Source organism: Pteropus vampyrus, unplaced genomic scaffold (assembly GCF_000151845.1).
Source record: "Pteropus vampyrus isolate Shadow unplaced genomic scaffold, Pvam_2.0 Scaffold9, whole genome shotgun sequence".
Lineage (NCBI taxonomy): Eukaryota > Metazoa > Chordata > Mammalia > Chiroptera > Pteropodidae > Pteropus > Pteropus vampyrus.
In genome coordinates, this window is record NW_011888790.1 from 11420504 (window position 1) to 11435572 (window position 15069).

Here is a 15069-nt window from a genome sequence, read left to right on the forward strand (position 1 = left end):
CCTCTGAAAAAGGCTCCAATGGAATACTTTCATTTTATGAATTCATAGTTCTTTCCATTACACTAAGCTAAATTTGGCAGTTTGTTCTTTATGTCTATATCATTAGATTTTTTAGATATATTATAATTATTTTTCTATTTGAGAGACTGAAACATTATAACTTATTTTGGAATCCTTTTTATCATTTAACCACAAAGGTATTGTGTTTACTCAAGCCTTTAAGTGCTTTTAAAGCGGTACATAAGTGGTTGTTATGATTCCAATAAGGGTTGTTGCATTTAACTTTAGTTATTGATGCTAGGATTTACAATGATAGGAGCTGTTATTAGAAATATTGATGTCTATCTCCTTGCCAGGGGAAGAGTCACTTTTAAAATACTCATTTGAAATTTTACCTTTTTATTTAATTTTATTCTTTGAATATAGAATATATTATGCTAAGTATTTCTTTAAATTTTATTTTATGTGTGAGATATTAACCTCCATAACTGCCTTTCTCTTAATAACAGACTTTTTTTCAACATTTGTGTTAGCCATTGTCCTAAATAGTAGAAATTCAAATAAAAACCACACTCTCTGTCCTCAGAAAAATCACAGACTAATGGCCAATTTAGACCTATATTTATAGATTTATTAAACAATGCTAAATCTAGTCTTGTAAGTCTGTACGTAGTACTATGGCAGTGCAAAGGAGAGCTACCTATTCATCCTGACAGCAGAGAGTGAAAGAGGCTTCTTAAAAGGTGCATTATAAAGGTAAATATTGGTGAATCAGATAGGCAGAGGGGTAGCTCGATCAAAGGCAGAGGTTGGAAACAACATGATGATGAGAACTGAAAGCAGTTCTAAGTCCAAGTGCAGAATATGAGGCAGGGCATGTAAAGAGTTTAAGCTGGAGAGGTAGTTTAGGGCCACATAATGGAAAGTGATGTCTTTTTAAGGAGCCTGAACTTTGCTTTAAACTAGTAGTCACTAAAATGTGTATATATAGATATATATTTATAAAATTAATGTATGTGCATTCCTGTGAGAAGTTAGTATATGCATTATACAGCATGTATAAATATGAAAAAATTTAAAGATATGGTAAAGAAGGAATAATAATTTTTAAATTATGAATGTATAAATTGAGATTCTTATTTGCAAACTATAGAATCTACATTGGCTAATTTAAGGAATTAGAGGATATCAGAAGGCTTTCTGAATTTTTTGGTATGATTAGAGAGGAAGGCTTTTGCAGGGTCTTAACTAACCATAGCCACAGGGCATCACTGCTTCCTCCACTGGGCACCTCTGACACTTAGACCTGAAGACCAAATAACTTCCAGAGCTGATAGAGAAGAATTGAATGACTCTGATTCTGTCTTTGCCAGAAGAGTGTTTTTCTCATGTGTGAGTCTGTTTGTACATATGATAGACCAGCCCTTTGTTACATGCTATATCTATCTATAAAGCAGAATGGAAAAGTGAGTTTTTTGTAGTCTGCCATGGGAAGGAAGAAATCATAATGTGGGAAATTATTGAAATGAAATTATTGCTAATCATGATACTTCATTTTATCAGTACCTAATATCTCAATCAAAATACACACATAGAAAGGGATCACATTAACAATATTCAATATAAATTCAAATTTCAAATATTCTGCTTGATAATTACTTTTCTAGTTGGTTTCATATGTGATCTCAATACATCACTATTATTTTGAATTTATGAAGTGACTCATAAACTATCTATACCAGAGTGGGAAAAGTATCAGTTCACCATTCCTTTATGGTTTGCTTATGCTTTCATTATGGATATTCTCATCAACCCAAGGATTATTTGCAGAAGGTTTTTTAAGCTACTTATCCATTTTCTTGAGACTTAGCCCTTTGTCAGTATCTAATATCTGTGTCCAGTGTTCATGAATTCGTTTAATAGAGCATAGGTAAGCAGCAGTACATCACAGTAGACTGGTAACCACTTTGCACTGTGGAGCTCCCATTCTCATTCTCCTTCAGGCTACCCTACTCATCCTACTTTACTTCTGCATCATCTGACACATTGACCAAGTGGGAGGGCCCATGTTAGCTTATGCATGAATATTAATATTTTGGCATATTTTATTTCTTCTTCTTTAGATCAAAAGCAAATATCTTTAGAATTTCAGATTTTTTTTTATACCCCAGTGGATTTGCTGTGTGCTCCTGCGAGGCAGGTGCATTCTAGTTTGGAATCTACTGCTTTGATAAAGAGAAATCTTGGAAGAGTGTTAAGGAGGGGAGTGACGTGGCCAGATGTGAATTTTCGATCATTGACCCAAGTTTTGCAGATGACGTTGTATTAAGAAAGACCAAAGGCAGGAAGATCAGATAGGTGGTTATTATTTATTGTCCTCACCAGAAATTGTGAGGTATGACAGGAGGGATAATATGACAGAATGAATCTTAATGTTCAAGATTTGGTAAATGAATAGAAGTAGTTATTAAGGTAGGAGAGAGAATGAAGGATGACTTACTGGTTCCTCACTAAGGCACGGTTTTTTGTTTGTTTTGTTTTTGTTTTGGTGATTTTTTAAAATATATTTAGGAAAAAGGATGAAACTTTAGGTGCTATGTGACTCCTACTTACTTTTCAGGGAAAAGAAAGGCATCAGTAATGTTTTCTTTCCTGATACCATGCAGTATTGCAGCAGTGTTTTTATTCATTTTATAAACATTCCTTAGAACTTTGATCTGATCCAGATGCTAGTTCTTTGCAAATGTCAGAAAAGGTTATTCTCAGGTCTGCATTCATTTCTTATTACTATAATTTTCCAAAAATGGAAAGTGAGTAATTTTTCATGAGATTAAAAGATTGTCTTCTCAAAACATGACAAATATTACATGGAAATGAGATGACTTGCATTTGTGCATCTTATGTGGAGTTCACTGCTGCTGCATGTCTTGCCTTTAGCTGGGATGACAGCAGTTCAGTGAGCAGTGGTCTCAGCGACACCCTCGATAACATCAGCACTGACGACTTGAACACCACATCCTCAGTCAGCTCTTATTCCAACATCACCGTCCCTTCCAGGAAGAGCACTCAGGTGAGAATTGCCTTCTCTCTTTTTCCAGTGCTTCTGCCAGTTTTCTCCCCAAATTATTTTATTTTAGATTTAAATGTAGCACAAGCTCTTAATCTGAAATAATTGCATACACTGAAGCAGCCTTGTGTATATATATTTTTTCTATTAATTACAATCTAACCCAGAAAGACTTACATTGCATATCTCTTTTTATAATATTGATATATTTGTTTAAAATCTAAAAATTATTTTATTAGTCTAATTTTGGATCGTTCTTGGTTAAGTTTATATTTATCTTTGAAATAAATTACTGGATCTCTTGAGGATGGTAAATCAAGAGTAGATATCAGATAATTAAGTTTTATCTTGTCTCACTTTTCCTTGTTAGATTTGACAGAAAATTCCTTCCTCTCTGAAGTGTTTAATTGGAGTTTTCTGCACATATTTATTCTGACATTCTCTAATATGTACAAGTGAGAATTACATGGCTAAAATTAATGAAACTTAAATGAGGACATAGGTAAAAATGGAAGTCTTTGGAATTCTTTTGAAATATAAATTAGTGCTCTTTTCTTTTTACTGTTTAACTGAAAATACATCTCAGTGCCTTATTCATACTTCATAGATTTTTTCTACACAAAGTTTTTCTGTAACATTTTCTTCATAGCTGAAGACAGATTCAGAGAAACGTTCTACAACAGATGACACGTGGGATAGTACTGAGGAGCTGAAAAAAACAGAAGAGGACTTTGACAGCCATGGGGATGGTGGTGGCAGGTGGAAAGGTGTTACCTCGGGACTTCCCGAAGACCCTGAGAAGGCGGGGCAGAAGGCCTCCCTGTCAGTTTCACAGACAGGTTCTTGGAGAAGAGGCATGACTGCCCAGGGAGGGGCACCACCTAGGCAGAAAGCTGGAACAAGTGCACTCAAGACCCCCGGTAGGCTCGTCTATTGGCAGTTGCTACTCAAAAGTATTTTCATTTATTGTTTCCACATAATCTTTATTCTCTTTAATAATAGCTTTCTCTTTTCATTAAATCCTATTCTTCTTCATATAGTTAAATACTTTTTATATGTAAATTTCACACACTTTACCGTATAAGTCCACATGAATATAATAATCTAGGCATTCTCTAGAAAGCACTGGCAGAATTCGGGGGCTATTGAGTGTCTTTATTTTGCCATAGTCATTTCTGGTAATGTGGAAATAAAATAAGCCTGCTTAATGAAAATAAGATTGCTTTCGTTCTGACTTCCTTACAAAAGTTTGGAATATTTACATTAAGTTTCACTTCCAACTCTGAGAGATGAGATCAATTACACTAATCTAATCAGTTAGAATGCTATAGATTTGAAACATCATTTTTGAATTAGAATTTGTGAGAGAATTCTACCAAATTGCACCATCATTATTTTTCTTGAGACTCTCTCCCCATTTTTTAAATAGTGCCTAATTTTAAATAGTGCCACCTGAAGGAGCAATGTAACAGGGTATTCAAAAATAATCATCTCACAGATATTCAAATGAATTCTTTTTCTAGTACTTAGAAATAAGTACTAGATAAGATCAAGTGCTATCCTTATAAAGGAAGAAAGTTATAAGATATAAAATAATAATAAATAGCAAAATTATGTTTTCATTTACCTCCTTGATCTCTCATCACATATCTCTAACAGTCATATTTTCGTACCTTTTACTCAATATATTAGAGTGCATGCCTATTTAGATCTAAAACAATAAATATTTAGATACTAAAGTAATATAAAAATGTATTCACATTTGACACATTGTTTAAAGAAATATTATTAGGAATTAAAAATGAACAGGCAAATAAATTTGTGCATTTCTCATTAATTAGGGAAAACAGATGATGCCAAAGCTTCGGAGAAAGGGAAAACTCCCCTGAAAGGATCGTCTCTGCAGAGGTCTCCTTCAGATGCAGGGAAAAGCAGCGGAGATGAGGGGAAAAAGCCCCCCTCAGGCATTGGAAGATCAACTGCCACCAGCTCCTTTGGATTTAAGAAACCAAGTGGAGTAGGGTCATCTACTATGATCACAAGCAGTGGAGCAACCATAACAAGTGGATCGGCAACGCTGGGTAAAATTCCCAAATCTGCTGCCATTGGTGGGAAGTCAAATGCTGGGAGAAAAACCAGTTTGGATGGTTCACAGAATCAGGACGACGTGCTACATGTTAGTTCAAAGACCTCCCTACAGTACCGCAGCTTGCCCCGCCCTTCAAAATCCAGTACCAGTGGCATTCCTGGCCGAGGTGGCCACAGATCCAGTACCAGCAGTATTGATTCCAATGTCAGCAGCAAGTCAGCTGGTGCCACCACCTCGAAACTGAGAGAGCCCACTAAGATTGGGTCAGGGCGCTCGAGTCCCGTCACTGTCAACCAAACAGACAAAGAAAAGGAAAAAGTAGCAGTCTCAGATTCAGAGAGTGTTTCTTTGTCAGGTTCCCCCAAATCCAGCCCCACCTCTGCCAGTGCCTGTGGAACACAAGGGCTCAGGCAGCCAGGATCCAAGTACCCTGACATTGCCTCACCTACATTTAGAAGGTAAGAATATGTAAAATGATGCTGGGAAAATACAAAATGGTATGTCTTAGGATACATATACATTCTAAGATACATATATCATAGAATCTGTTATTCACTTTCTGAGTACAGTGAGTTTTATAAATAGCTAGCAAAAAAATAGCAGATCATATAAATAGCTAGCAAAAAAAAATGACGCTCGTATTTGGAAATGCTCAAACTTTCCAGTTTAACTATTGTTGTAATATTAGCAATGCAAACAGTATTTATAAGAGACTTAAAAGCAGATAGCAATACCTAGGGATAGTGAAAAAATAAAGTAGTAGCTTGTAAATTTCCATAAATTTCCATCTCTTCTTCCTACATTTAAAAATAAAACCAAACAAAATGGATCTTTATGACTATTGGTATTCATTTCCAATGTTTATTATCTTGCTGACTCTTAATGAGTTGATGATCATGAATGTAGATGAAGTTGTGTTCCTTGTAACAGATTACACTGCACAGATTTATTCAGTACCGTAATCGTGACCCTATTAATAAAAATCAAGGTACGATATGATTGACAGAATTTGAAAACAACTAAGGAATGGGCTAGGTTTTCTAACTCTTTATCAGCTTTCTTTCACATGATTCTGGTAAGAAGCATGACTTGGTTTCTGCTTTGGGACTGTCTTTAGTATTGAATATGTGGAGTTCTGCTCCAAAATATCACTGTTTTTTTTTTAAATAAAAATATGTTTTAAGTGACAGGAAAATAGATATAGTTAAAGACTTGGGACAAATAGTTAAACCTCTCTAGGTCATTTCATCTATGCAATGGTAGTGTGTGACTTATAGTCCATTACATGTTAAGTATTTTTAAAGTTTGTTTTTCTTATACAGACTAAACCAAGAACATTGATTTCTGGGAAATAAAGGGTCTTAAAACATTTACTTTTACATTTCAAGTAATCTCAGATACATGATTGTTTGAAAAACCTGGAGGGTATATTCCTCAGTAGAACTATTAATCCTAAAGAACTGGCTTTTCGAAACTTGATTCTCATTGGAAGGAATAAACTACGACTTGTAGTGAGAGTTTCTGTTGCTTAAGTAAAAGTCAATAGTGCCCTCCAGTGGCCCATTACCTATGAAACAATTTCTCATATTCGTCATAAAAATCTCACTATAGGAAATATGGATCTCATTGCAACTTAATTAGTAATCATGATGCCATTACTTCATTCACTTTATTTCCATATTTACATAAATTTGATTATATCATCTTCATTTACAAAACTAAAATGTTTTCTGAACTAAGCTCCAACTCCTAGCAGCACCATGTTTTAAATCACTAATAGAAATATGTATTTGAGTAGTACTGGCAACTGACAGAAAACACTCTGGCCTTTCTTGGGGAAAATACAAACCGACATGTTGCTGGTAATTTCCATGTCATTTCTAACTAACTACTCTCTGACAGTCACTCAGGCCACCAGATATGCAATATATCCTCCCAAACCTTGCATTAGCTTTTAAATGAAATGCTGAAAGGAAAAAAAAAAAATATTTGTTACATATCGAATGCGTAGAAGTTGTTTCATTATAATGGTTCTGTAAATAGGTAACAGCAAGGACAGTCTACTTAATTTTCATGGAAGAGTCTCATGATCACTTAAATTGTGAAAGCCAGGGATTTTCATGCTTGATTTACTTTTGTTCTGCCCACTTCCTCCACTCCCTGAGTGGCAGCCCAGTACCAATTTACCCTTATGGTGATATGAGAGATTTTTAGCTGTAGATTAAAAAGTTCAAGCTTATAAAGTTCATTAACATAGAGACAGGAAGTGCTTGGTAGCTGGGTACACCAAAGCACACTTGGCTCTGTGTACTGAACCCTAAATATTAAATGTGGATATTAGTTTCTTGGAACAACTGAAGTTGTTATTTGTTTTTCTTTTAGGTTGTTTGGTGCCAAGGCAGGTGGCAAATCTGCCTCTGCACCTAATACTGAGGGTGTGAAATCCTCCTCAGTAATGCCCAGTCCTAGTACCACCTTAGCGCGCCAAGGCAGTCTGGAATCACCGTCGTCTGGTACGGGCAGCATGGGCAGCGCTGGTGGGCTAAGTGGCAGCAGCAGCCCTCTCTTCAATAAACCCTCAGACTTAACTACAGATGTTATAAGCTTAAGTCACTCGTTGGCTTCCAGCCCAGCATCGGTTCACTCTTTCACGTCAGGTGGTCTCGTGTGGGCTGCCAATCTGAGCAGTTCCTCTGCTGGCAGCAAGGACACTCCGAGCTACCAGTCCATGACTAGCCTCCATACGAGCTCTGAGTCCATTGACCTCCCCCTCAGCCATCATGGCTCCCTGTCTGGACTGACCACAGGCACTCACGAGGTTCAGAGCCTGCTCATGAGAACGGGTAGTGTGAGATCTACTCTCTCAGAAAGGTGAGCTTTCCTGGAGGCGTTAATGAAGCCCTCACCCTCTCCTCCCCACACCGTGCCTACCCCCCTTCCCCATTAAATCCCCTTGATTTCTGTGGGAATGACACTTTGCAAAGGGATGTACAATTGATGAGATCGGGCCTTTCATTTGCTCTTATTATCAAGTTGGCAGAAGAAAAAATCATTAAGGATAGGATAATTGTATAATTAAGTTTCTCAATACGAATGCATGCGTATCTACCCATTAGGCAATTTGAGTAAAATTCAAAGCATACATTTATGAATTCAATGATGTCTTCTCAAGTCATTTGAATGGTTTGGCTTAAGCTCCAGGACAACACAGCTTCTTATAATTTAAGCACTTTTAAAGACCAAATTTAAATGGATTCTACAATTATGCTCTGAGCAATATGTTAAATTTACATTATTAGCACTTTTATAGAAAAATAGCAGATAGATCACTGGGAATCCTAGTTGAATAAAAAAATCAATTGTCAGATATGAATTCTTGGAGAAAATTATAATTACACCAGTGGCATATTTTTAATAGGCCCCTTGGAAATATATCACGCTACAAGGTGTTTCCCATTGGTTTAATGTTACTGGGTTATTTATTTATTTATTTATTTGTTTATTTATTTATTTATTTAAAATGAAAAACATAATAGGCATTCCTTTCCTAATAAACTTACCAGAAAGCATCACTGTTGACCAAAATGGCTCCAGTCTCTTCTCCCAAAATCCCTTTCTCAGATATTTTGGTATTGACTCTTTCCCTCAGGTAACTGTCTTAAAACTGCCACTTTTTCCCTAATGAACTCGATGCTGTTTGTTTCTTGACACACCTAAAGCTTTCAAAAACAGCCTTGGCTACATACCTTAATTGTGTTATTTGTGAAAGCTCAATTAGTCATTGAAAATGCTTGATACCTTTTTCTAAATTTTTGTTTAGTCTATAGTTGATGCTGACATATCATCTTTTTTTCAGACTTCCAGCCTTACTCCTAGAATCATTTTTTTAAAACATCAACTAAAGCCCTTACCTAGACTCTCACTAAAGTGTACCAGCTGTCCCTTAATCTAAGATTTTCCACTGCTCTTCCCTGTTTCTCTTCCCTTCGTGAAATGCAAAACCCAGAACAAAACATTGCTTCCTTCCCACTTTACTTCCCACTCCCCTAACAATGGCACCGGGACAGCCATGCAAATGAGACTTCCTCTTGATAGAAGAATTTTAAAGCTAACTAACACTGATGCTTGATACTTCTGGTGGACCGCTAATTACAAAACACATTTTTCCTCATAAACGAAAAGCTACTCCAGGAGAAACAAGACAAACAGCTGAGTGATAGAAACCAAAATGTAGGCATTTGCGTCCGTTTCCCTTCTAGTTTTGTTATTATAGACAGCATATATAAATACCAATTGTATATACAAAAACAGATATAAATATGTTTCATTTAATTTTTTATCTAAGAGGTTAGGCTTTCTAAAACACCTTAGATTTGAGTTTCATCACTTTAAAGGCAAGTGGGTATCCTCGTGTGTCATTTTCAAAACTAACAAATCAAATTATATTGAAAATATGTTAACAACTTATGGTTTGAATGACTGTATCTTAGATTGTGTACTGATATATGAGGAATCCAAATAACAGTTTTATAACCAAACCAAGCACATTGGTAATAGATTATTCTTAACCAATCACCCTCCAAAACACTGATTAATTTTTAATCATACACATGACTGCAACAAGTTAATCTATTTCTTTGGCATTCAGACATTCAGACAAACTCAAGTAACTATAACCAAGCAACCCTCAAATTAAACCACATGATAAGTTGATAATTTTATAGATATAATATAAATGCAATGTTATTATTTTACTTTGATTTATATTTTAGCAGAAGTCAGTAAACATTTTACTATAGAAATATACTGGCAAATATCCAGTTACTTATACTTATCTCTTTAAGCAAATCTTTTTTTTTTTTTTTAATTGTTGTTCGGTCTTTGAAATAGACCAGTTTTACAAAGAGAAGTGTTCTAATATTAAAAATAGCCAGGTAAACAATTTTTCTAAAATAAACTTTAAATAACCTAATTTTGAATAAGTGAATGTTTTGCCCTTGGTTCTTAGTAAAATGTATCGATGAATATTAATCTGTGAAAAGTGAAATACATTCACTGGTATAATATGTGATATAAGTATTAATAGTTTCTCCTACTAAATTACTGGATTGAAATAATTTTTGATATAAGAAGTTGTATATTTTTTTCCTTGGGAACACAATTGAAAGCAGTGGTTTAGTCTAATCCTCTAATGTACATTTAAGAAAGTTTCTGATCCACCGAAGAGAAAATCTGATCCTATCAGATCCTGACTTAATTATAATTAAACGGTCAGCAGAATGTTAGGAATGCTAAGGAAGCCAAAGAGCCATACCTGAAAGCATGCTCAAGTTTAAATGTTTAACATAAAGTAATTAAAAAGATGTAATAGAGATGTACGTAAGTTCATGACTTAACTGTTTGTTTATAATTTTAGAATACTTTATTAATATTCATGTTCCGGTACTATTAACTCAATAGTTTTTCATAATTATTTTTAATTCCTCTTCATTAAATGATCATAATATATAATAAAATAATAAATAAATGGATCAGCAAATATAATAATAAAACAAATTCATTAACAGTTTTCCCTGTAGCTGCTCTAGATCATTGGTGGTCCTTGCACCATGACCAGTTCACGTTTGTTTTGTTTGCTTTGTTTTTTGTGACCTAACCCAACTTTATAATTTAACGTAATAACCAGCTTTAGAAGGTTCTGGCTAGTCTTTAAGTGTCAGATCTGGTAACCCTGCCTTCACTATGATGTACAGCATCTATTGGCCCTAGACAAACAATGACTGCTCTTCAGAAAATTGACTAAAATCCCCACTTCATTCATTTCCACTGGCTGCCTGGCCCTTGCAGGGATGAGTTTGTAATGCTTCAGGGTGTGTGGAACGTGTTTACATTATAAAATCATTAACATCCAGAATCAAACAGATTTTTCTACTTAAAAGTTTTAGCTTATATTGGTAAATTTAAATATACTTTTTTCTGATTTTTCTTTCATTAAATATTTGCCTTATATAAACATAATTTTTATTCAGTTGATAACATTGGGAAAACAATGCCTATTTTTAATTTCCTCTGCAACATTAAACTTTAATAAATTTGCACACATGAAAGAGATAATCTTTAAAATGGCTTATAATCATATTAATGCTTTAGCACAACGTAGTTCATATTTAGCAGTTTCTCATATTTGTTCAGTATGATTCCTTTTTGTTTGTTTATCTACAGTACTAAAAAAACTTCTATAGTCAAGATATATACTAGAACTGGCTTCTATATAATACAGTAATTACCTTATATGGACATTCCCAATAAATAAAATTAAAGTTGTATAATGCCTTCTTTGGATGCTTTCTATTACAGTACTAAATAATAGAATACACACTGAAGAAAACATTTTAGCTTTGATACTGAGTGATTAACTTTCAAGTCATGTGTTTGCATTCATGTTATATCATCCCATTACGCATACACTGTGTATTTAATTTTGATCATTTAAGGTTTTAGAGAACTATAATTCTGCAAGTTCAAATTTTATTCCTTTGTTATCCACATGCGAGAGATTATGACATAAATCCCTAGGCTTGTCCCACTTAGTTGCTGAAACCCTTTTCCGCTAATTTTACAGAGGCCATTTCTCATTTTCTCCAGACACATTCTCTCATCTCTTTCCACAGCCAGTTGAAAATTCCTTATATGGAGACTGATACAACTTACAGCCTTTTAAATACCTAATTTATAATTTCCAAAAGTGGTATAGTTTAATTTCATTAAAATATTTAAATAAATGATGGTAGAAAAATTACATTTCAAGCAGATATTATATTATTTTTTCTCATGTAAATAGGAATAAATCTGCTTTTTATTAAAATAATTTGGAGACAAAAATAAATATTAAACAGTGTTTACATCTTCTCTGTTCATTGGAACTTGTCAATTTAGCTTAGCTAAAACAGATCTATTTTATTTCCACCTTTATGGTTCTCCTGCATGTGAAATCATAGCAGAAGTCTAGTCAGTGGCAGAGGGAAAGAAAACCTACGTAACATTAGGTGAATAGAATCTAGAGAGGAATTATGTTAACATATGATTTAATCTATCTTCTATTAATCCAGTCACTAAATTATAATTGAATGGAACTGAGTTAGAAAGGAGCTCACATATGTTGCAGCAGTAGACATCTGGTCACTTTTGGTTGTCTTTTTTTCCAAAGAGTTATGCATTAAATATGTGTTACAAAAAGTTTATTTTGCATAGTTCAAACAGAAAACCATTTTTGTTGGATGTGTAATTCGGAAGTTTTGTTTACATTATGTCCTTAGGGGTTTTCTTTGTTTTAACAGCATGCAGCTTGACAGAAATACACTACCCAAAAAGGGACTAAGGTATATATTTCTCTCAGCACAATTGCTGCCTTTCTCTGTTGTTATATAAACTTTGTGTACTGTCTTTCTTCCTCTTTCCTTGTTCGTTTGCAATGAGGCACCCGACATTGAGGATGAAATCACTTTTAATCCTGATGTTTTCTTAGATCTGAAGAGCGGGTGAAATAGCCCTCAGGTAGAGATACCCATAGAGGCCAAGACTCAATAAATTAAGTCTAGCATACATAACATTGGGGAGGAAGGTGAGCAACAAATTTTGGTAGAATGCAGAAATCATTTCTAAAATTAAAATAAAATTAGCTTCCCTAACTTTTGCATCTTGGAGGCATATGCTTATAAAACCTCAAAACCCATGTAGTCTACAGATGTGGCCAGTTAATGTTGAAAGATGCTCTAATTTGAATCAAGGAAACATTTTTGTCATCAGAGGATAAATACTATAATTAAGGTATGAATTTTTAATGAATCCTTTTGGTAAAAAATTAAAAGAGTTTTAATTTCTGTTTTCCAAGATTGCTGGTATCAGATTAATTTAAATATGAATTAGGCTAGTATTACACAATCTCAAAATAACTTTCAGTTCATAAAAAAATAAAAATTTAATTCATGGCCATCCTTTACTGCACACTTTTATCTGAGGAGAAGATATGGAATGAACTGCTAATAAAGCTATAGCACTATACAAACATAAGAGGTTGACCTTTTTTTGGTAAGAATTTACTTACTCTGCTGAAACTGAGTACTGGCCAAATAGATCTTTCACGTTATTCCTTTTCTCTCTAGTTCTTAGCAATAGTAAACAGCTTGCAATTATTCTATTTCAAGATTTTGTTCCAGAAATGTATATTCTAATAAAGTAAGACTATTTCTCCCTCTTTTATTTTAAAATCCAGACACGATGTCAAGTGGCATTTTAATCAAATAAATATTTTTCCTTTAAAAAAAAGCTGTTAATTTACGTTCCACTTCCTATGCTTTTTTGTGACCATCACTCCAGTTCCTTTGGCTTCTGGCCTACTACTGTTCACCATTTTTAGTCTGTGTTTTCACCCTTTTAACATCCTTCCAAGCACTGTGCTTTTGAGTCCTTCTCAATGAACTTGGCTGTCTGCTCAATTGCTTATGATTTTCAACTACATATTTCACAAAAGCATAATTTTCTTTTCAAAAAAAAAATGTTTTCCTGTGAGATTCAGATGGTGTCATATCATCTGGAAGAATTAAGCAATTATAATTAGATTCAATCTGTTTGAGAATGTTGTTCAGTCTGAATAGTAAGCTCTTCTCAATTGTTTTCTTGTCCTGATATTGCCTTGCCCCTTTAGATATGCTTAAGTGCCCTAGCTTGCTGTTTTGCAGATATACTCCATCATCCCGGCAGGCCAGCCAAGATGAAGGCAAAGAGTGGCTGCGTTCGCATTCAACTGGGGGTCTGCAGGACACTGGCAGCCAGTCACCTTTGGTGTCCCCTTCTGCCATGTCATCTTCTGCAACAGGAAAATACCACTTTTCAAACTTGGGTAAAATATTCTAAAACGTCAATTTCATCTTATTCCTTTCATGACCCACCCTCACGGGAGCCTTGGTAGTTCTCTATAAAAAATTCTTTATTTAAAGAGATGATAAATATACATGGTGAGAGAAGGAAATTTGACTTTGGAAGGTGAACATACAATGCAATATACATATGACATATTATTGAATTGTACACTTGAAACCTATACAATTTTATTAACCAATGTCACCCCAATAAATTTAATTTTGAAAAAGAGGCAATAGAGACACCCTAACAGTGTCTCATTTGTGTAATTGCATAATGTTCATGAAATAATTTCCAAACACTATGCAGTTTTTTTTGTTGGTTTGTGTTTTTAAGGCGAATTAACCCTTGGTTGACCTCACAGATCACAAAGACCTTGTCAGTTTACAATCCCTTATTTTTTTATTTTTTATGTAGACATAAAAATAAAAAAATAAGGGATTGTAAACTGACAAGGTCTTCCTAGGTGGTCTCCCATCCAAGCACTAACTAAGCAGGCCCGACCCTGCTTAGCTTCCAAGATCAGACGGGATCGGGCTTGATCAAGATAGCATGGCCGTAGACAACACTATGCAGTTTATTGCTCATGACGACACTTGACATAGGTTTTATTTTATACTCTACAATCCAGAGGAGCACAAAGGTCATGTGACTTAGAAAGAAATCTCAGCATTTTTAAGAGCAGAGGCAGCAACTGATTCCAAAAATCTGACTCCAAGCATAGAGGTTTTCCCAGAGTCCTCTTAAAAATGACTAAAACGTATTCCTATTTTTCCTTTAAAATGTTTTTTTACTTCTTCTAATAAAGCTAATTATCTATTTGTAGAAAAATAGAAAATAGAAATAATTATAAAGAAGAAAAAATGTAATCTTATGATTCCACGATCATTTCTTTTACTATTTTAAAGTTAAAACTCTCCTTAGAATGCATATGAGAATTTGTTATGATAATACCTGGTGAACATTTTCAGATAAATGCAATGAAAAATAGATG

At 34.4% G+C, this 15069-nt stretch overlaps 1 protein-coding gene across 1 annotated transcript in view; it reads left to right on the forward strand.

Moving 5' to 3' along the window:
• The window catches only part of NAV3 (neuron navigator 3), a 312728-nt gene that overhangs the window by 220612 nt on the left and 77047 nt on the right, over positions 1 to 15069 (forward strand). Inside the window, exons 13-18 of the mRNA XM_023520404.1 lie at positions 2938 to 3070; positions 3717 to 3987; positions 4909 to 5614; positions 7539 to 8027; positions 12494 to 12535; positions 13895 to 14055. Of these exons, the coding sequence (XP_023376172.1) occupies positions 2938 to 3070; positions 3717 to 3987; positions 4909 to 5614; positions 7539 to 8027; positions 12494 to 12535; positions 13895 to 14055 (1802 nt within the window). The remainder of the gene's footprint in view (positions 1 to 2937; positions 3071 to 3716; positions 3988 to 4908; positions 5615 to 7538; positions 8028 to 12493; positions 12536 to 13894; positions 14056 to 15069) is intronic.